At 41.1% G+C, this 23,013-nt stretch overlaps 1 protein-coding gene across 6 annotated transcripts in view; it reads right to left on the bottom strand.

Annotated features, from left to right (window-relative positions):
* MAP2K5 (mitogen-activated protein kinase kinase 5) overlaps positions 1 to 23,013 on the bottom strand; it is a 264,622-nt gene that overhangs the window by 88,738 nt on the left and 152,871 nt on the right. For all 6 annotated transcript variants that reach the window (XM_055362709.2, XM_004056378.5, XM_004056379.5 and 3 more), the window contains one exon: positions 14,276 to 14,347. In XM_055362709.2, coding sequence (XP_055218684.1) covers positions 14,276 to 14,347 — 72 coding nt within the window. The remainder of the gene's footprint in view (positions 1 to 14,275; positions 14,348 to 23,013) is intronic.

The raw sequence follows: 23,013 nt of genomic DNA, 5'->3' as shown, positions 1-23,013 counted from the left end.
ATCTTGGATCTTCCATCCTTAACCACTACCCAACTGCAACCTCATGAGAGGCTTTTGATGCTACATAGAATGGATGGGCCTTGCTAGGATTCCTGACCCACAGAATCCTGAGTAAATAAATGGTTATTTTAAGCCACTAATTTTGGGTAGTTTATTAAGCAGTAATCAATAACTGAAATGCTTTCTCTGACACTGATGTCAGCCCACACTCTCATGTGCCCAGTTCTACATGTTTCCATTGCACTTTTACTTTTCTTTCTTCCTATTAGTCAAGGAGTCACTGAGGGCAAAGTTTGTACCCTTACTGCCAACACTGGGTAGCACTTGATAAATATTTACTAATTAGATGAGATCCTTACCTACCTACTTCCTATTACAGTAGACATACTGGAGATTAGGTTAATATTTGTGTTTCTTTTTAATAAATAAACTAGGCCTTAGTTTCTGAAAGGTAACTAGCACATTTTGAAATATGGTGAAACTAAACCAGCTACAGGGATAGTGTAAGGCATAATCCTATGAAAAGCAGTCTTAACTGACCAGCAGAGTCACAGTAAACCTGTCTTTTCCTTTATCTGATTTCCTGCTCAGTTCCATTTACCATTCATCTCTTCTTTTTTCAAACTACTTGATCTACTTTTCTAAAGCATAATGGAAGAAGCAGGCTTGAATCCATGAGTCAGAATACTTGACTGCTGCTGCCTGAGCTATTCACTTAACCTTTCTAGAAAAGTCCTTTAACTTATCTGGATCTAAGTTTCCTCATTTGCAAAATGGGAACTTTGATGCTTATAAAGTGAAACAATATTTGGTGCCTCAAGTTGCTGATTTTTCAGAGTGGGGAGAAGCTGGAAAGACATAATGAATACCAAATAGCTTTGTTAAGTGTTACATTAAAAAAAAGTGTGATGTTGTCACCCTTCTTGTTAGAATGACACTGAGCAAGAGGATGTCAAGAGTTTGGAAGAGAGGAAAGAGCACTACATTTCACATCAGAAGACCCAGATTCCAGTCCTCTTCTGCACAGTTCCCTGGAGACCAGCTTCCTCACTGCTAAGAGAAGTGGTCTGATTTAACAAGCTCTGAAGTCTCTCTTTAAGTTAAGGTCTCTCTTTAGGTTAAAAAAAATTCTAGTCTCTAAATACAACATAAGGCATATAAGAGAATTTTCTAGGAGCAGCGGTTTTTACCACTGGATATCTCAAAGTTGGCAGACATGATTCCCAAAATTATCATAGGCTCAGAATTTTAGTGTTGAGACATGTCACTAGAAGACTGGTTCCTTATCTTTCAGATCTCAACTCAAAAGTAATCCAATACCACTCAGTTACTCCTAGCATATCATCCTGTTTGTTTATTTATTTTCTTTTTTATTTTTAGAGTCAGAGTCTTGCTCGGTTGCTGGAGTGCAATGGCATGATCATAGCTTACTGCAGCCTCAAACTCCTGGGCTCAAGGGATCCTCCTGCCTCAGCCTCCCGAGTAGCTGGGACTACTGGTGTGCGTCACCATGTGCAGCTTAACTCGCTTATTTGTCTAAAAAGGTACAATGATCAAGTATTCTTTTTTAAAATGTAGGCTCCATTAAAGCAGGGATTTTGTCAGTTTTGTTCTCAGCAGTGTCCCCAGTGACTAGCACAGGGCCTGCCACATACTAGGCACTCAAAAAAATATTTGCTGAGTGACCAAATGAATATATGACTGCATCTTGTCTAACCTTATATCTGTGTCTTCTACAGAAAAAAATCTGAGACAAACAGTCATTCAGTCCCTACTTATGTGTCCCCAGGGATGGGACATTTTTACCTCTAAAGGCAAATGATTTCACTGTTGAGGAGGAAAGTGTAGAGTTCTATCCATCAGAAAATCCTTCTTTATACTGAATAGAAAGTCATGGGAGTTTATTATTTTTTTTGGCTTTTGTTTTAGCTTCAGAAGGTTCAGCCTTCTTGTCATAAAAGATCAGCTTGCTGCTTCTCCACTGACAATCCTTCAAACATCTGAAAATGGGTTGTCAAATGCCTGCTTTGTCTTTCTTTATTCTTCATATCAAGACTTTGCTTTTTTTTAAATTTCAAATTCTGTGTATTTGTGTGTATACATGATATGAGCATGTGCTGTTGGAAAAACTTTAAAATCAGTCTGAAATCCATCAAAATAACAAAATGCTTAGCTGGGACTGCTAGCACCTGTTCCATCTTGTTTTGTCAATCTCATGGTTGTTCCCAACAGCTCTGAACACAAAGCAAACTCAACAATGCTTTATTCAGTGGGAAACACTTCACTTTGTCTGCCAGTTTCACATTCACTACAATCACTGACAACCTTGGAAAATGCACATTTAGGCATGGTAATCTGAGACAGCTGGATCCCTTCACAGACCTTGCAAAGGACTGAACTAGTCAATCCATCATCTGCCAAAGGTCATTTTAACAGCTCCTTTTGCATTAAGTTACACACAATTTTAGACAACCCCCCCCAAAAAAAAGACAGTGGAAAAAAATCAAGACAGAATTACAGAAAAGGGAGTAAGAGCAGGGGAATGAGTGACAGAAACTGTTACATGTTCTTTTCCTCAGCATCCTTCAGTGGGAGGGGAGGACCCATGACAAGGATTCCAGAATCACATCCTCCCCACTTTCCTATAAAATCTTCCATGGAAATTTCCTTTGTCTTTGGGCCCTTCAGATCCTTTCACCTTTTGATGGTTCTCAGCAAAAACTTTGGTCAACAGGTAAAATGTTTCACTAGTTGGATCAGGAGACTGAACATGATCCACGTTGAGTGTATACTTTATCTGAACTACCTGGGACCAGAAATATTTCAGATATTGGCCTTTTTCGGATTTTGAAATGTTTGCATTATACTTACCAGCATCCCCAATCCAAAAACCTGAAATCCTAAATGCTCCCATTAGTGTGACCTTTGAGAGTCAAGTTAGTGCTCAAAAAATTTCGAATTTGGGAGTACGTCAAATTTTGGACTTTCAGGTTAGGAATATTCAACATGTGGTAAGATTTCACTCACATTCTTGAAACTAATTATTTAAAAAGAAGAAGAGAAAATATCAGTATTTGAGTGAAACACACCAAATGGCAAATTTTTATGGTGTAGAAAAGTTGACGGCAGCTGCTTACAGAGCATACAGAGCCATCCGTCACCCCTCGGACCAGTTCACAATCACCAAGGGCTAGAAAAGCAAACAAAGCCACAACCACACACCCATTAGAAACAGCTGTGTCAGGGTGGTTTTTTTGTTGTTGTTGTTGTTTTTTCTTTTTTTTTTTTTTGGCAGCTGGGTAGGGGTGGGGGGAAAATGAGTTCTGTATATTTAGAGGCAAGAGCCAAGACTAGATAAGGTTTCATAATTCTTATTACTTGGTAAGCACTCAATACATGTAAGATGCTATTTCAAAAGGCTTACTTCTTCAAGTAACTTTATGTGGTTGCTAATGTTAAATAAAAGTGTTCATGAAAAAGCCTAGAATATTGAATATATTTCTAATCTTGCTCTCAAAAAACGTAAGTGTTTATTATTGTTTATCTTCTGCCTCCCTTATTACATTGTAGGCTCAACAAGGAAAGGGAATATCCTATTTTGTTTGCCAATGTATCCCAGCACTTAATAACGTGTTTGACATGTAAAAGGTGTTCAATAAATATTTAAGGAACGAATGAATTCTAATGTTACCTTCAACTTATACATAAGAAACTGACACTTGGAGTGACAAACTGAACTGGCTAAGATCACACTGATTATAAGTGTTGGTGCCAATATGTGAACTGAATTATGGTTAATCCAGTCTAAGCTCTTTAACAGTTCAAAAATTAGGATAACAGCCCTTGAATCTAAAAATGATATTGGAAAGAAAATGACAAAATGACAAACTCACCATCAAATTTCTCCAGAAGCTTCTGTCAAGGGTACTGGGCTGGGTGATCCATGCCACTTTTTTTTTTTTTTTTTTGAGACGGAGTCTCACTCTGTCACCCAGGCTGGAGTGCAGTGGCTTGATCTCGGCTCACTGCAACCTCTGCCTCCCGGGTTCAAGCAATTGTCCTGCCTCAGCCTCCCAAGTAACTGGGATTACAGGCGCCTGCCACCATGCCCAGCTAATTTTTGTATTTTTAGTAGAGATGGGGTTTTGCCATGTTGGCCAGGCTGGTCTCAAACTCCCGACCTCAGGTGATCAACCCGCCTCGGCCTCCCAAAGTGCTGGGATTACAGGTGTGAGCTACCACACATGGCCCATGCCACCTTTTAAATACTTTTATTTACATTTACACAGCTCTACATGGTTTATGTGTTTACTTATACGTATAGAAGATCACAATTCATTTTCTTGATATCTAATGAGTCTTATCTGGCATCCATTAAACAATAGGTATATGTAAAAATTAGATGTGTTAAGCTTTTACATTCCAATGAGACAAAAGGTAGTTATATCCAATTATTTGTATTTTTTATAGTAAATTTTCCTTGGGAAAATTTCTATTACTAATCCTCAACAAAAACTCACTTTTTCTGAGAAAAACACTGCCATATGTCATTTGGGGAAAAAAAATGATTTTTTTTCTATAGGAATACTAAGAGAAGGGCAATCTTGTACAAACATATTTTTCCCATGTTATAACATTAAAATTTAAAATTTTTCTTTGATGATTTCTTCCCCTTTGTTTTCTCTGTTCTTTCTTCCTGGAACTTCTATTTTTCATGTTACTTCTTGACTTGGTTCTTTAATGAGAAGTTGTCATGAACTTTGTGACTTGGTTCTTTTTTTTTTTGAGACAGCCTGCTCTGTCGCCCAGGCTGGAGTGCAATGGCATGATCTCAGCTCACTGCAAGCTCCGCCTCCCAGATTCACACCATTCTCCTGCCTCAGCCTCCTGAGTAGCTGGGACTACAGACACCCGCCACCACACCCGGCTAATTTTTTGTATTTTTAGTAGAGATGGGGTTTCACCATGTTAGCCAGGATGGTCTTGATCTCCTGACCTTGTGATCCACCTGCCTCGGCCTCCTAAAGTGTTGGGATTACAGGCTTGAGCCACTGCACCTGGCCGACTTGGTTCTTTTTTCATTTCTCTCCTATTTCTTGCCGTTCTCTGAAAGTTCCTTTTGTTACAGCAGCCTGTTCTTATACTCTGAGTGCACTATTTTCTCTTTAGTCCTCTGAGGATACTACTGGTAGTTTATTTGAACTTTTTACCCTCTGCACAGTTTTCTGGCCATCCAAATTGCTTTTCTTTTTAGTTGTTGTAGGCCTCTGTTCTGACCCTAAAGGCCTTTCTCAAATGTCTCTGTAAGAGTAAGGCACCGAAAATCTCACTGGAAACTGTGCTCATGGATGGGGCTTGTAGACTAAGGGCTCTCCTGGGAGCATGACTTAGCTAGGCTGTTTCCTTGGGGGAACTCCAAACGTCTGGATCTTTAAGTCTTCCTAGTCAGATTTCCCTAGAGAAAGTCTCTGCTTATCTCCTGCCTGAAAAGTAATCTTTGAGTGTAAAGTAATCACGACTGTCCTAGGAACAGGGTGGGAGGTCTCAACATTCAGAATCTAAACTTTCACTTAATGCCTCTGAATGTAGTAATGGGACCCAGACTTCTATGGTGCCAGGTATCACTTATTTTATTTGCTCCAGAAAACGCTCCACTCAGTTTTGTTAGATTGAGTGTCCACCCATGGTGTTTACTCCAGTACATTAACAATTGTTTTCTATTGGGTTTTCATGAGCAATTCATATTAGTTTGTAATAAATGAAAGATTAACTAGTCTTATCGTAATTGTCAAACTGACTTTAAAGCAATTCTCCTCTCTTGGTCCCACCTTGACTCCTGGCTCCACATATCTTGTCCCACCAATTCCTGAGCCTTTGGGTGTTTACAATATATCAGATTGCCTGCTTGCTTGTATTCTCAGCCCTGCTCAGTTGTTTACTGTTGTCTCATATTCAAAACTTGAGTGCTGTTGTCTCCTTTCCCTTTCTCTTTATGGTATTACCCTTTTGTGTGTGTGTGTGTGTGCGCGCGCACGTGTGTGCGTGTGTAAATCACGTTATGGCTATTTTTAGTGGAGCTTGAGGTGAAACTGTAAGCTAAAGCTTGTACCATCTTTAACCAAATTAGCAGTCTTTCTGATTCAAATGTAAACATTTCAAACAGTAATTCCTTTTAAAGAGAGGGGATAATGGCTTTTTTCCCTTGTGAACTTTGTCCAAAAGCTCTGAAATAGATCTCCCATCTAAAGAGGAGGAAACTGAGGCTCAGAGAAGTTAAGTAATTTACCGAAGGTTCTATAGCTTAGGCTGGCTGAAGTGGAATTCAGATCTGGATCTGATGCCTTGGTAAACTGAAAGCTCTTCTTCACAAGCACAACACTGTGATCTATTCTCCAAACACTTACGGGCATTTATATTAAAGACTCCATCACACTTTAAACTCTGATCTTTATTTTCTGAAACTGCTTTAAAAAAACCATTACAAAAGTAGGAAAAATTTGAGTCAAAAAGATTTACTGAGTGCCCACTAGGGCAATGGAATTGTACTAAACAGCATAGAAGATTATGAGAGAATCATATTTGAATCCTGTCATAAGGAACTATGACATGCCTATAAATTACTGTAATACAAAGTGGACAATTTACATGCCACAAGGAAGATGCAGGTGAAGGTCAGAAGAAGAAGATATTACCTTCAGCTGGAGATATCAGAGTTGGTATCATGAAGGATGGTTATTTAAACTGTATCTTGGGGAGATGAAGAAAAATGATATTACATGTACAGAGAACAGCGTATTATTCCATGGGTTTATTTTTAACTTGGTAAAGGTAATTCTAAAACTCACAATTCTTTTTGTCAAAATAATAGAGCCCAAAAAATCTTCAGAAGATGGCCAGGTGCTGTGGCTCATGCCTGTAATCCCAGCACTTTGGGAGGCCAAGGCGGGTGGATCACCTGAGGTCAGGAGTTCAAGACCAGCCTGGCCAACATGGTGAAACCCCATCTTTATTAAAAATACAAAAATCAGCCGGGCGTGGTGGCGCATGCCTGTGATCCCAGCTACTCAGGAGGCTAAGACAGGAGAATCGCTTGAACCTGGGAGGCGGAGGTTGCGATGAGTTGAGACTGCGCCACTGCACTCCAGCCTGGGTGACAGAGCAAGACTCTATCTCAAAAAAAAAAAAAAAAAACTTCAGAAGATGATGTTACTTGGATGACAATGACAATGACCTTGTGTTGTTCTCTGACTATGTTCTTTACCTATGTTGAGACATTTTTCTAAGCCATGGTCCTTGCTTTCATCATTCAGCACATCATTCAAACCACTTCAATAAAACACTGGTCATGATGAAGAGGGGTCTCTGAGGACTAGATGACGCACCAATTAACCAAGCACATTGAGCCAGACTGTTCTATGCCTCAGACTCAGGAGACTGGTTAGAGGGGTGGCAAACAGGCAGAAAGAATGAAGATCCAAGCGAAAAGAGCAAAATGCGTATGCTATGCATATGCTAAAGATGGGGCTTTCAGATGGGTGCGGTGGTGCACCTGTAGTCCTAGCTACTCAGGAGGCTGAGGAGGGAGGATCGCTTGAGCTCAGGAATTCAAGGCAAGCCTGGGCAACCTAGCAAGACTCTGCCTCTAAAAAAGGGTGGGGGGCAGGCTTTCAGTCTGACTCCTATAGAAAAGTCTGTCAGATTATTCACCATCAACCTTAATAAAGTTTATAATAACCCACCACATAGAATCCCAAACCAGAACATGTATTTGTACAGCATACTCAGTGAAAATAAGAATATTACAGGACTGGCTTGGTGCCTTTTTAATGTAGATGCATCATCCTAAATACTGCAAATTGCAAGGCTAGCGGAGAATGTATGTTGACTTATTTTTTGACTCAAGAAGGACCCACTTAAAATTCACTTTTGCAGATATGACTGTTTACTTCCCAACTACAGATTTATGTTGTGAACTCAAATGACACAAGAATATAAATGGAATAATTACTTAGTAAAAAATGAGAGTGGGACTTTCTCCTTAAGCCATTCTTTAGAAGAGATAAGCACTGAACTGCCTGTGAAATTCAGAAATTATGCTCTAAAATGTTTTAGCCACCCCTAATAAAACTATCAAACTTAGTAAAGCCCTTATTATATACCAAACTCATTTTCATTTTAAAATTTAGCCCTGTAGTCTTTTTTTTTTGCCCTGAAGTCTTGAACAGAGACTACAAGGTTAATAATCCTAAAAATCTCCTAGGCAACTGAATCAGTATGAGCTTTCTAGAAGAGGTAAACAAATATTCCAGGGAAGGATTACCCTCCTAGTTTGTCCTAGTTCAGGAATTTTACATCCTTGTTAGTGGGTCTCACTTCTTTTTTATTTTCTTTTTGCATTTCCACATTGATTCTTGCTAACAAAGTTTCACGGAGAAAGAACTACAGTTCCACACGGGTTCTCTTCCCCAATACAGAGTGAGCCCACACAAATCCCATATGTGGCAATGACCTTTAATGATTCCATAACTAATCCACAGGAGGGGAACTACAACACATTTAAAGATGTGAGTTAAAAACCACAAACAAACAATGGAGAAACAGGCCAAATTCTTCCCATCAAGTCAAACTGCCATACATCAGTCAAGGTGAATAATCTTTTTTTCCCTTCCTAAGGATAACTTCCATCTTTTTGTTACATCTGCCAACTCCAAATACTATATTCAGTTGACAAAAACCTGGAAGAGATGTCCTTTACCCCGCCAACAGAGGGATGCTGTACTGAAAGGAGAGAGAAGCTATTCTGTCCCTGGATAAAAGATAGTCTGATATTAAAGTTTCTTTGCTTAAGGCATAAATGTACCTGTCTGTGAGTTTTTTTTTTTTAATGGCACATTTTAGCAGCATGTAGCATCATCTTTTATGAAAGAGTGTGGCAAGAGGCCTTTTTATGACTCCCCATGGGGGCTATGACAGCATATTAACAAGGCAATGGGCAGGAGGAAGAAGGCAGGCAAGGAGGAACCCTGTCACTTCAGGGGTTTAAAACAATGAAGGCATTCAGCCAGGTGCAGTGGTACACCTGTAGTCCTAGCTACTCAAGAGGCTGAGGCAGGAGGATCACTTGACCCCAGGAATTCGAGGCAACACTGGGCAACATATCAAGACCACGTCTCTAGAAAAAAAAAAAAGTGGGAGGCAGGGGGCAGGCTTCAAGTCTGACAGCTGTAAATTGAACTTTCTGCTTCTGGCATCATCAAACCTCAGAGACGACGGTTTATGGAACTGGAGGAAAGGGTGCTAGGGAAATGTAGAGGAGACAGAAAACTCTCATGCCCATTTTGTCTCTATCTGATTTTTTTTTTTTTAAGACAGCATCTTGCTCTGTTGACTAGGCTGGAGTGTGGTGGTGCAATCATAGCTCACTGCAGCCTCAAACTCCTAGGCTCTAGCAATTTTCCTGCCTCAGCCTGCCACATAGCAAGGACTATAGGCACACACCACCATTCCTGGCTAAATGAAAAAAAAAATTGTTTTTTTAGAGATGGAGTCTTGCTATGTTGCCCAGACTAGTGTTGAACTCCTGGCCTCAAGCAATCCTCCTGCCTCAGCCTCTCAAAGTGCTGGTATTACAGGAATGAGCCACCAGGCCTAGCCTGTATTTGATTCCTGTGTAATTTCAGGGAAATTCTTTTGCTCGGTTTCCTACATTTTTATCAGTTTTTTTTTCTTTACCACAGGTACCCTAGGAGAATAAACTGGTTAACTTAAAACACTTTGAAGAAGGCATGCACACAAAAAAGTAGTGAAACTACACTGGGGGAGACCTTGCATACTATGACATTTGATCTCTCCTCAAGTGTTTACAGGGATCCATACCTTAGAGTGTGCTGGGAAATGGGGAAAGGATCCTCTATCTTTTCCCTCTTTCTCCTAGTGGCAAAGTCTGTTCAAGACCAATCTCCCTTAAATGTCAATTCCTTTGTGTGAAACCCCACCCCGTTCCCCTTGTGGCTCAGAGTCCTTTGTAAACATCTCTACTGAAGACTCATCACACCATTCTGGGCTTTGGGTATCTTTCTTTTCTACCAGAGGTGGGCTCTCCTCAGGTCTGTGTGCCCCACTCTCCAGGGCCTGGCACAGGGCAAGTGCTTAAGTAAGAATTATTGAAGAAAGGAAAGTTTCTACTAGAAAGAGAATTTTGTTTTTAAAAGTGAGAATAAACAGAAGAGGAGGAATTCTTAGAAAGTGTTGACTATGTTACAGAATGCACTTTGTTCCTCAGATTCTAAAATGCTATTGAGATTCACACTTCTGTCTATAGTGATTTTAAATTGGATTTGCTACACCTATTCCTAACATACTACGGTAAAAACAAATAAGAATCTTGGTCTTCAAGTACTTCTTTTGGACTAACTTCCTAATCCCTTCAGGTAATGTTCTCATTATATTGATCCTTAAGAATAAACAAGAACCGGCTGGACATGGTGGCTCCCACCTGTAATCCCAGCACTTTGGGAGGCCAAGACGGGCAGATCACAAGGTCAGGAGATCGAGGCCATCCTGGCTAACATGGTGAAACCCTGTCTCTACTAAAAATACAAAAAATTATCCGGGCATGGTGGCACGCGCTTGTAGTCCCAGCTACTCGGGAGGCTGAGGCAGGAGAATCACTTGAACCTGGGAGGCGGAGGTTGCAGTGAGCCGAGATTGTGCCACTGCACTGCAGCCTGGGCGACAGAGCAAGACTCCATCTCAAAAAGAAAACACAAGAACCTTGGGTTTCTCTTGTAATCTTCACTACTGAATCCCCACAATTTCTCATGTACGGACTCATAACCTCCTACTTCTCTTCCCTATCACATATTTTTCTTTACCTTGGACCCCAAATAGATTAGGTATAAAAAACATGCCAGGGGCCTTACACTATTGTCTAATGACTTACTGGTCTATTACTTGTATTGGTAACATGTTGTGTGGGGGTAATAAGCCCCTAGAGGCCAGGGGCTACAATCCTATAGTTCCTTCTGAAGGCATTTAGTTAAGCATCATGTACAGAGGTGCTCAACAACCCTCTCTGATGATCATAATCTGATTCCTCTTTACAACCTCTAACAACATCTCTTCCTCCTGCTGTAACACCCGGCTCCTCACCATCCATTTTAAAATACAAGGAGCATCAAAAGGCCTAGCTCTTCCTGGCCCTCACTCCTGACCATCTGGTTATCTGCTCTCTACCACACGAGCCAACACAGTCCTTCCAGCATTCAGGTGTCCCACACTCAATGCTGACACTTTTTCACAGAGTTCTCTATACCTAATCCTCTTCGATCCTGAAAATTCAATGAGTCTGTTTTCTTCAGTCCTCCAGAGAATATTCAATAGTTTATCTCCAGGATAAATGAATATCATCAACAGAACCCAAATATATCAATGGCAATCTCCTTCCTTACACTACAAAGAGTCTCTTTTTATTAATCTTTGCACCCCTAGCACCCAGCAAAATACTGGCAGACAGACACATATTTCAATATGCAACATAAATATATTTATTGAGCACCTGTCCTCCTACCTACTTAAACTGATCTCCCTGTTTCCACACCTGCCTGTCTATAGTCATGCTCCACAGAGCACTCAGTGATACTGTGAAGATTTAAGTCAGATCATTTCTTCTAAGAGTAATACCTAAAGTCCTTAGCAAGGCCTACAAGACTATATTTGCCCTGGGCCCTGGGCCCTGGCTACCTCTCTAAATTTATTTTTTCCCACTTTTCCCTTGCTAACTCCAGTCAAGTCACACTGGTCTCTCCCATCCTTAAATATGCTGAGAGTGTACTCTATCTTGGTGCCTTTGAGCTTGTTATCAGGTGGCTCTCTTCTCTCACAGCATTCAAGTATCTGCTCAAGTGGTACTTTACCAGAGAGGACTAGTCTAGTCTGCTTTCTTTCTTTTTTTTTTTTGGAGATGGAGTTTCGCTCTTGTTACACAGGCTGGAGCACAATGGTGCGATCTTGACTCACCACAACCTCCGCCTCCTGGGTTCAAGTGATTCTCCTGCCTCAGCCTCCCAAGTAGCTGGGATTACAGGCGTACACCACCACACCCAGCTAATTGTTTGTATTTTTAGTAGAGACGGGGTTTCTCCATGTTGGTCAGGCTTGTCTCGAACTCCCGACTTCAGGTGATCTGCCCACCTCAGCCTCCCAAAGTGTTGGGATTATGGGCGTGAGCCACTGAGCCCAGCCTAGTCTGCTTTTTTTTTTCTCCATGCGACTTATCCCCACCTGACAAATTACATATTTAGTTATCCCTTTGTTCTCTGTCCTTCCCCTCATGCCCCAGCCCTCGCCAAATGGAACTCCATGACAGCCAAGACTTGAGTGTCTTTTCCTTACTCTATCCCCATTGCCTATACAGCAGGCATAGCAGGAGTTCAACACATGAATGCATAAATGAATGTAGAAAGGATGAATAGTGAACATTTATATGTGTTCTAAATCTTAAATCTAATAGTTATGCTCTCTTATAGTAGTGCCATGCCTCTGCATTTTATGTCATTTTATCACTGTCTCAGTCACACAACTCTAGAGTTGCTGTGTGAAAGCTAAGGAAAGAAAACAACACCATAAGCAGTAGCACAGTCATAGAATGTTAGTCTGGAAAGGGGCTTAGAGATCAATATTTTACAAATGAAGAAACTGAGGCCCAGTGAAGAACAGTGGCTTCCACAGGGTCACCTAAAAAACTAGTAGCAAACCTGGAACTGTAATCCAGGTCTTCCGTTCCCAATCTAGGATTCTTATCTCTACAGCATGTAACTTCTCAATTGTCTTACACTATATCCAGTCATTTATAAAATAAATGACAACAATTTAAAATATGCAAAAGGAAATTGTATAACAGCAATACTGAGTCCCACAAATCAAAAACACTAGTTTCCCCTGAAACAGGCTAATAGAATAAGCCCTTGAGGATTCTGTTGGGAGACTCAGTTCTGAGATCTGACCACCATTATCGCTAACCTCTCAGCTGATGCATACATATTGTATTTCCTCTTAGATTCCCTTTTAAGAAGAAGCAGAAGAATATGATTTAATAAACGTTCAACACTTTATTTTTGCTTTCTTTCTACTGTGCAGGTGAACTGAGTTTGAAGATTATTTCCTTACAAATACAATTGCATTCATGCATTACAAAACTCACAGAAAAAGTATTTGACTAAAAAAAAAGGTTACAAAATCATGATTGCAACTCTATCTATGATATTATTTAAAGAGTCCTTTCTACTTTTCTATTATAAAAAGTCCTGGCCAGGCACAGTGGCTCCTGTCTACAATCCCAGCTCTTTGGGAAGTCCACGCAGGAGGACTGCTTGAGCCCAAGAGTTCAAGACCAGCCCGGGCAATATGGCAAGACCCTCTCTCTATTAAGAAAATACAAGTCCTTCTTTATCTGAATCAATTTAAATGAGAATTTTTGAAGCACTGGTCAGTATACAGGTTCTATACTACCATAATTCAAACTGAGCCATATGTCCTTCTAATATAAGTTACATGCATTTTTTTGTAGATCAATGGTCATTTTATTAAAAAAACATAGCATAGAGTTCTAATGGAGCTACATCTAGAACACTAACATAAAGTCCATTCTAAATACAGCTATAAAGAGTTGATACTGCAATTGTGCTAAATACATACATCCTCTTCCCCCTTCCCTCTCCATCATATCACACCACCCCTTAACCCACATACACATTTGATAAGACTATACTGGAATGAGGTGATTTTTTTTTCTTTTAAAACAAACATATATAACTTATATATCTAAATGAGTAGCGCTGTATCTTTTAAACTAATCACCGTTGGAAGTTACATATGCATTCCAACAGGGCACAGAATTTTTCTGGAGTCCCTATTTTACATCACGGGTTCTCCAGATTTAGTATGTATAAGAATCACCCAGGGAACAGGTTAACAATGCAGATTCTTAGAGGTGTGGATTTAATTGGTCTTGAACGGGGTTGAAGAATCTGTATTTTTAACAAGCGCTCCAGGCAGGTCTTACACAGGTGATCTGTAATAAACAGTGCTTTAAAATAACCTCCAGAGTCAGTTCACAAGCCACACAAGGAATCAAAGACTTTATGGTCAAACTCTGTATACATCTATATAACATGCTGAAGGTTTATTTTAGCTTATTCTTTCAAAATCTTCACTTTTCCTGATTGAATATGTTAGTACAGATATGCACAGAAGCGTCTATGTGCAAACAACGTACCTCCATAAAAGAGATTCCTAAGCTCCAGACATCAGAATGAATTCCATACTGCTCCCCTGAAATCCTTTCAGGCTGCAAGAAATCAGAAGGGAGCCTGTGAGTGGACGGATGCTACTCAGGAAAACACATACACCAAAATGAGCTCAGCTAAGGTGAGGAGCCACCAACATCTGCATAGTATTTTACGGATGACAAAACAATTTTACATGTGTGTATATATGTATTTGTGCATACAGTATATAGATGATCTATAGAAATTATATATAGATATATTCTTACTGAATCCTCACCAAGTCCCTGTGAGGAAGACTTTGGAAGTCATTTCACAGATGAAGAAAATGGAGGCTCAGAGTAGTGAGGTAATTTAGGCCAGGTCCTAAGTAGTGAATGAGCTGAGACTTGAACCCAGATCCTCTCCCTCCAAATCCAGTGGTCTTTGTTGTGGAGTAACAAATTATACAACATTATATGATACTATCACTTATTTGCATTTTGATAGATGGGTCTGGAACAGGAGGGTTTCTTTTAATTTTTTATTTGAAAATAATTTCAAACTTATAGGAAATTTGAAAAAATGAGATCAGAGCAAAGCACATTCCTATTTCCTTTACCCAGATTCATCTGCTGTTCAACATTTCATTCCATTGATCAGAGTTTCTTTGTATATGAACCAAGGAACAGTCTGAAAGGTCCATTTGGGACTCTTGGTCCTCCACTCGAGATGTATAGCAAATACCCGGTCTAAAAGAGGCTACATAAACACTCTCAACTTCAAAAGGAATAATTTCATACTGAGTGGATGCTTCCTGATCTATCTATCCCTCTAGGATTTAGCATTCAGTACAGTACTTCATAGATGGCTTTGGAATGAACACATGAACAAATGAATAAGAGAAACGGAGGTCTCACAAAGGTGGAATGATTGCTAAAGGTTACAGGCTAATCATGGCAAGGCTGAGATCATAACTTACACCCCAATATCCAATTCAATAGATACCAGGATGTATTCATATGGAACTGGCTAGCCGGCTACAGGAATAACATTATTGTCACCGTCATTACTATCATCAACAACACAATTATGTGTGCATTTATTAAAGAATTTCTATACACCAGGCCTTGTTTTAGTGTTTTTCATGCATATTTCATTTCAGATTCATAAACACCCATGTAATATTGGTACTATTTTATCATCACCATTTAACAGATGAGGAAAATGAGGCACAGAGTAGTTTACATTACTAACCATTATGACTGCTGTATCCACTATAAAAGAAGGATAGTAATAGCTATCATTTAATGACCACTTACTAGTGTCAGACACAGGGCTAGGTACTTTGGGTCTTCTACTTCATAATGATTTTGCAAAAGTAGGTATTATTGCCCTCAGTTTACAAATGTAAAAACTGAGGCTTAGTAAGTGACTTGTTCAAAGTCTAGAGCTATGGGTTAGCATTAAATGCACTGTCCAGGAGCGGAGCCAGGATTCAAAGCCAGTTATGTCTGACTGCAAAATTAGAGTTCTTTCCAGTGAGTCAAACTGACCCCACAACTAGAAGTCAGAAGAGCCAAGCACAGCCTTGAGCTGGTCAGTATTTCTCAATGTGCAGTTTTTGGAGCAGCTATCGCAGAACTGCCTGAGGTGCTTACTGTTAATACAAATGAACCTCCAGAATAAGAATCTCTGGGGGTGGGGCTAGAGATCCTCACTTAAAAAATAATTTCTCTGGGTGATTCTTTGGTACACTTAGCTCCAGTCACTAAATATTTCCATGTTCCCTGGAGAGACAATGACCTTTTAGGTCTCCCTGCCTTCCTCTTCTCTGCTTAATGACCATGTCTCACACAGATCCTGTTTGAGGGTGAAACCTTTCTCTACTCCTACAGCAGAATTATAAATTCCTGCTTCTGTACTTCATTAAAATGCTGTTCATATCTTATTATTTATCACACTGTGTTGTAAAATCATCTGTTTTCTAGTCTATTTTTCCTAAGAGGCAAAGAGAGTACCAGGCAGACATACCTAATACCTTGCCTGACACACCTAATACCTTGCCTGACACATAACAGGTATGCAGTCAATGCATGCTGACTGAAGGAATGTAATACATGTTTACTGCATGAACAAATAAGTTCCTTAGAGAGTTCTTATATAACTTCCTCATACATTGCTATTCATGTCTGTCAAGAACTTCTAACAAACATGAAAATCCTAAAACCCTCTAGAATTATTAAAGAAATAACTAAATGCTGCCCTGCCCCCTGTCCTTTTTTCCTTCCTCTCTCCATTTCTTCATTCTACTGATTAACAGGTACCAAGTATTTCACCCAGAATACAGAAAAAACACGCACACACACAAAAGTGGAACCCACATACAAAATATTTGGGCAGGATCAAAAAGGAGGTTAAACACACTCATTACATTTGCCCACTGAACTATCAAAACAAATGCAAACTGTAAGCTGATAATAAAGCATAGAAAAATTAAATTAAATTTAAGAAGAAAAAATAGAAAAAGTGATAATGTTCACAGATACTAGATGGCAAATAAGAGAACTCTTTTAAGGGTCAGGTTCTGATGACCTCTTGTTGGGGAAATTATTCTTGCAATAAGCTAATGAAACAAGATTACTGCTGTGATGCAGTGTTTGAGCAAAAATGTTCAGCAAAAGCCAACGGCAAGCTCCACGTGTCTATCCTAAACAACTCTTAAGGTGGATAGGGATTGGGAAATGTGCTCAGGCCCCTGGAAGTGATTTAGACACAAGATGAGCAGCAAAACATTCTGAATTTATGGAGCCAGGATTTGATGGCCCCAGGCTGCACAATTCAAAGCTGTTCTCACACTTGAAGCCAAGGTGGCCTGCCCTGTCCTCTCCCTTGAAAAACAAAACAAAACAAAACCAACTACCAGGTACCATGTTGTTGACAGAATATCTATGATGGATATTTAGCAGTTAAAAAGCTAAAACTGAGGTTACTCTCTCACATGACAGCTGTCATCAGTGTGAAAAGCTAAATAATAGGAAAAACATGACTCTTGTCTAAAACATCTTTGTAGTGAGGTTAAATGACAAGCAAACAAAATGAAACAAAAAACCCTGACCTGTTCTTAATAAGAACAGTAAAGAGTACTGATGATCTAATAAGTAGAATTTATGGAAGATCTTAAAGGGCAGTCCTTCTGGCACCCACACTATACTCCCTCCAGATGCCCTCTGTGACTCAGCCTTGACAAGAATCCACATTTAGTTAACTAACTCCAGAACCGTCTGTTTACAACGATATTTGTCAAAAGCAGGAAGATACCAAGGTATATCCCTTATCTCTTCCAAAAAAGGAATTTCTGTTCAGACTCAGGCTACCTAGAAAATTAACAAAGTAGGCAAGAAAACTTCAGGCTAGTGTATAGTCAAAATATGTATCACAAGTGATGAGGATTTTTTTTTTTTTTTTACATTGGCAAGATCCCTGTGTAGGCAGACAGAACACTGGTTAAACAGGGCTCTGGAGTTAGACTGCTTGAATTCAGATCTGTCTTCCAGTTCACCAATTCTCTCTTCTGCTGTGTCCAATATGCTGTCAAATACAGTGAGTTTTAAATTTTAATCTAGAAGTTTTGTTTAGGACTTTAAAAATCTACTATGTCACTTAAAAAATGTGTGATCTTAAGTCTGTATGCATCTGATTCTGCTGCCTGCTGTTCCTGCTGATCTTGTTCAGGTGGCTTTGTTTTCTTGTGTGCCCGGTTCTCTTTGCTTGCTAGTTTTTCCCCTTGAAAGAAAAATTTTGGAGAGGTTCTCTGAGGCCTAAGGTGGAGACCACCTCAAACCACTTCTCAGCATGATGTGCCTTGTCCAACCTAGGACACGTATGCATATACCCAGGGTGCAAATCTATACCAGGGCTAGGCTATGGTCATAGTTTGTTTCACTTTTCCTATTTCTTCTGCTTCTCTGCTTAGTTCCAGATGCCTCCTCTTCAGTTTCCCGGGACTGGGGGAAGAGGAGCAGTTTTAGATCTAGTTTACCCTTACACTGAGGTTAGCCATTTAGGCTTCTAGCAGGGAACAGAAAATCTCCTCTGAGACCTTCTGACTTAGGTGGGCCCTGAAGCTGGGCTGCTGCCCCTCTTGCCTGACTGTGATTCAGGCAAATGCCCTCAGGAATAAGCAGTGATGGGGCTCCCATTCTACTTTCCTCTCTGTGGTAGGATTTCATTCAAAAATTGTCCTGGGAGTAGCCCACTGTCTTTTTAGCTCTTCGGTGCATTTGAGATGGTTTAAAAAAAAAAAAAAAAACTTAGCTAGCATATTTAAACAGAAGAGTTGATCTAAATAACTTAGTCTGCTATTAGCAGAAACTAGAAGCTGATGTCCTAATTAAATCGCCTTTTACTATGTGCCAACTCTGAGACCTTGGGTTAAAGATATTTTTACCTTTGGTTTCCTCATCTGTAAAATGAAGACAGTAATAATAAATAATAGTAGTAATACGTATACCTCCTGGGGTTGTGTGAAGATTAAATGAATCCCATAATGTGCTTCAGTACGTGCCACATGGGAATGCTCAGTTAATGTTAGCCTCCTTCCAGTCACCACCACTACCATTACTACCATCGCATGAGCATAGCCAATTGAGTTGGATCATGCAATGTGTATGTGTTTTATTCCGAGTAAAGACAATTACCAAGAATTGGAATAGCTTGGGCAGAAAAAAATGTTCTAGAGATAAGAATGGTTATTTAGATTGACTTTCTGATCCCAAGTATTTGAGTATGATTTTTTCATTTTAAAACTTCAGTTAATCATAGCAATAGTGTCAATTTTTATATTTGATTTTTAAAATGATAGTAAGCCAGGAATACTGAATAGTTGGTTAAAGTTTTAGCAACTTCTATCTTAAAAACATAATAAAATTTTTAGTAATTAGAATTTCTGGGCCGAGCGTGGTGGCTCACACCTGTAATCCCAGCACTTTGGGAGGCCAAGGCGGGTGGATCACTTGAGGCCAGGAGTTCGAGACCAGCATGGCCAACATGGCGCAACCCCCCATCTCTACTAAAAATACAAAAATTAGCCGGGTGTGGTGGTGCACGCCTGTAATCTCAGCTACTCTGGAGGCTGAGGCAGGAGAATCGCTTGAACCCAGGAGACAGAGGTTGCGGTGAGCTGCAATCGCCACTGCACTCCAGCCTGGGGGACAGGGTGAGACTTCATCTCAAGAAAAAAAAATAGCCCTCTCCCTCTCCCTCTCCCCCTCCCCCTCCCTCTCCCTCTCCGTCTCCCTCTCCCCACGGTCTCCCTCTGATGCGGAGCCGAAGCTGGACTGTACTGCTGCCATCTCGGCTCACTGCAACCTCCCTGCCTGATCCTCCTGCCTCAGCCTGCCGAGTGCCTGCGATTGCAGGTGCGCGCCGCCATGCCTGACTGGTTTTCGTATTTTTTTGGTGGAGACGGGGTTTCCGCTGTGTTGGCCGGGCTGGTCTCCAGCTCCTAACCGCGAGTGATCCGCCAGCCTCGGCCTCCCGAGGTGCCGGGATTGCAGACGGAGTCTTGATTCACTCAGTGCTCAATGGTGCCCAGGCTGGAGTGCAGTGGCGTGATCTCAGCTCGCTACAACCTCCACCTCCCAGCCGCCTGCCTTGGCCTCCCAAAGTGCCGAGATTGCAGCCTCTGCCCGGCCGCCACCCCATCTGGGAAGTGAGGAGCGTCTCTGCCTGGCCGCCCATCGTCTGGGACATGAGGAGCCCCTCTGCCTGGCTGCCCAGTCTGGAAAGTGAGGAGTGTCTCTGTCCGGCCGCCATCCCATCTAGGAAGTGAGGAGCTCCTCTTCCCAGCCGCCATCCCATCTAGGAAGTGAGGAGCGTCTCTGCCTGGTCGCCCATCGTCTGAGATGTGGGGAGCGCCTCTGCCCCGCCGCCCCGTCTGGGATGTGAGGAGTGCCTCTGCCCGGCCGCGACCCGGTCTGGGAGGTGAGGAGCGTCTCTGCCCCGCCGACCCATCTGAGAAGTGAGGAGACCCTCCGCCTGGCAACCGCCCCGTCTGAGAAGTGAGGAGCCCCTCCGCCCAGCAGCCACCCCGTCTGAGAAGTGAGGAGCCCCTCCGCCCGGCAGCCACCCCGTCTGGGAAGTGAGGAGCGTCTCCGCCCGGCAGCCACCCTGTCCGGGAGGGAGGTGGGGGGGTCAGCCCCCCGCCCGGCCAGCCGCCCCGTCCAGGAGGAGAGGGGCGCCTCTGCCCGGCCGCCCCCACTGGGAAGTGAGGAGCCCCTCTGCCCGGCCACCACCCCGTCTGGGAGGTGTACCCAACAGCTCATCGAGAACGGGCCATGATGACAATGGTGGTTTTGTGGAATAGAAAGGGGGGAAAGGTGGGGAAAAGATTGAGAAATCGGATGGTTGCCGTGTCTGTGTAGAAAGAAGTAGACATGGAAGACTTTTCATTTTGTTCTGTACTAAGAAAAATTCTTCTGCCTTGGGATCCTGTTGATCTGTGACCTTGCCCCCAACCCTGTGCTCTCCGAAACATATGCTGTGTCCACTCAGGGTTAAATGGATTAAGGGCGGTGCAAGATGTGCTTTGTTAAACAGATGCTTGAAGGCAGCATGCTCGTTAAGAGTCATCACCACTCCCTAATCTCAAGTACCCAGGGACACAAACACTGCGGAAGGCCTCAGGGTCCTCTGCCTAGGAAAACCAGAGACCTTTGTTCACTTGTTTATCTGCTGACCTTCCCTCCACTATTGTCCTGTGACCCTGCCAAATCCCCCTCTGCGAGAAACACCCAAGAATGATCAATAAAAAATAAATAAATAAATAAATAAATAAAAGAATTTCTGAAAAATGGTTAATTTAATATAAGCTCCAAGTTTCCAGACCCCTTTTATAATTCTTATGGATAAAATCCTATCAAAATGTGGTTGAAAATCTTTCATGGTTTGGATGAAGGTATCTATTGAACCTATTAATTATCTGCCCCTAAAAAACAGTATTTCCTTGAGCATGACACTTCACTTTTCCAGGTCTCAGTCTCCTCACTGGTCAATGGGGAGGTTGGATCAAGATGACTTTTCAAGTCTCCTACAAGCACACTGCTGCTTAATGTGTCCATACTTGGTTTTTCTAAATGACTAATGATGTTACAAAAACCTCCCTGTCTTTTTCCTAATTATCTTTTCTATATCTTACGCTTTCGATTACAGATTAAGTGAGATTATTCACATATACAGGGCTATTTCATTCTGATATATTTTCTTTTTCATATTTGAGTAGCTTAGCTGGCTGTATTTGGGTAATTTTGGGCTGTCTATACCTTGAAACACAAGCAAGATTCTTAATACGAAAAGTTAAATGCTGTGCTTATAATTAGAGAACAAGACACTTTTGCAATGCAGCTTTTGTGAACTAATTCATTCGTCTGGCACTGTGTGAGGTACTGGATATATAGAGTGAGCAGAATAAATCTTGCCACTATGAAAGTCATAATCTAGATTGGGGGAGATGCATAAATAATATGGGTATAATGAGAGGCACAGCAATTAAGAATTTAGTCTCTGAAGGCAGATCACTTAATTTTGCGTTCTGATTGACACTTATGAGCTTTGTGAACTTGGGTAAGTCACTTAACTTCTCTTGCTTCAGTTTCTCTATCTCTAAAATGAGAATAATAATATTACCTATGTCATAGTGTTGTGAGGATTTAAAAGTTAATATATGTAAGAAGTGTGATTGGCATATAAAGCTACTTGAGTGTAAGCTATTATTATTACTGATGTTATTATCACTATACAGAAGTATGCATGAATATAAAGTGAGGGAAATACATAAAATGAGGGTATCAAATGACTTCTAATTATGTATTCCTGCAATTTTTTATTTGTCCTCTTCCCCACTTCTTCACCCTCACCCATGCCTTCTATTTCTGAGTATTTGCTCATCCATTCACAGTGATCTTTCTTTTGTGCAAGTATCCTTTTCACATACTGTTTGAATCATCAAGTTTGTACACTGTAAGTCTCATTTTCTTTTCTTTTTTCTTTTTGAGACTGAGTTTCACTCTTGTTGCCCAGGCTGGAGTGCAATGGTGCGATCTCAGCTCACCGCAACCTCCGCCTCCCGGGTTCAAGTGATTCTCCTGCCTCAGCCTCCTGAGTAGCTGGGATTACAGGCATGCACCACCACGCCCAGCTGATTTTTTGTATTTTTAGTAGAGATGGGGTTTCTCCATGTTGGTCAGCCTGGTCTCAAACTCCTGACCTCAGGTGATCTGCCTGCCTTGGCCTCCCAAAGTGCTGGGATTACAGGCGTGAGCCACTGTGCCCGGCCTGTCTTATTTTCTAAATGTATGTTTGGTACAACTTAAGTCTTTATTATGTCACACATAATGCTGCTACATATAATGTCGTGTTCCCTGTTTCACCCAAGTCTTATCTAGATTACAGAGTGGTTCCACTGTACCTGATTAACAGCATAGAAGATGCTCAGTAAATGCTGGTTGATTATTGAAGGTGCTCAGTTTCAGATACAACTTTCACTGGCATAGATCAGGGGCTGGCAAACTTTTTCGGTAAAGGGTCAGCTAGTAAATATTTTTCATGTTATGAGCCATATACTTTCTGCTGCAACTGTCACAACTACTCAACTCTGCCACTGTAGTGCTAAAGGGGCCATGCATAATATATAAGCAAATGGGTGTGGACATGTTCCAATAAAACTTTATTTACAAAAATAGGCAGTCAG

This window comes from Gorilla gorilla, chromosome 16 (assembly GCF_029281585.2).
Source record: "Gorilla gorilla gorilla isolate KB3781 chromosome 16, NHGRI_mGorGor1-v2.1_pri, whole genome shotgun sequence".
Classification (NCBI taxonomy): Eukaryota; Metazoa; Chordata; class Mammalia; order Primates; family Hominidae; genus Gorilla; species Gorilla gorilla.
The sequence above is the reverse complement of the archived record's forward strand: the minus strand, read 5'-3'. Positions and strand labels throughout refer to the sequence as shown.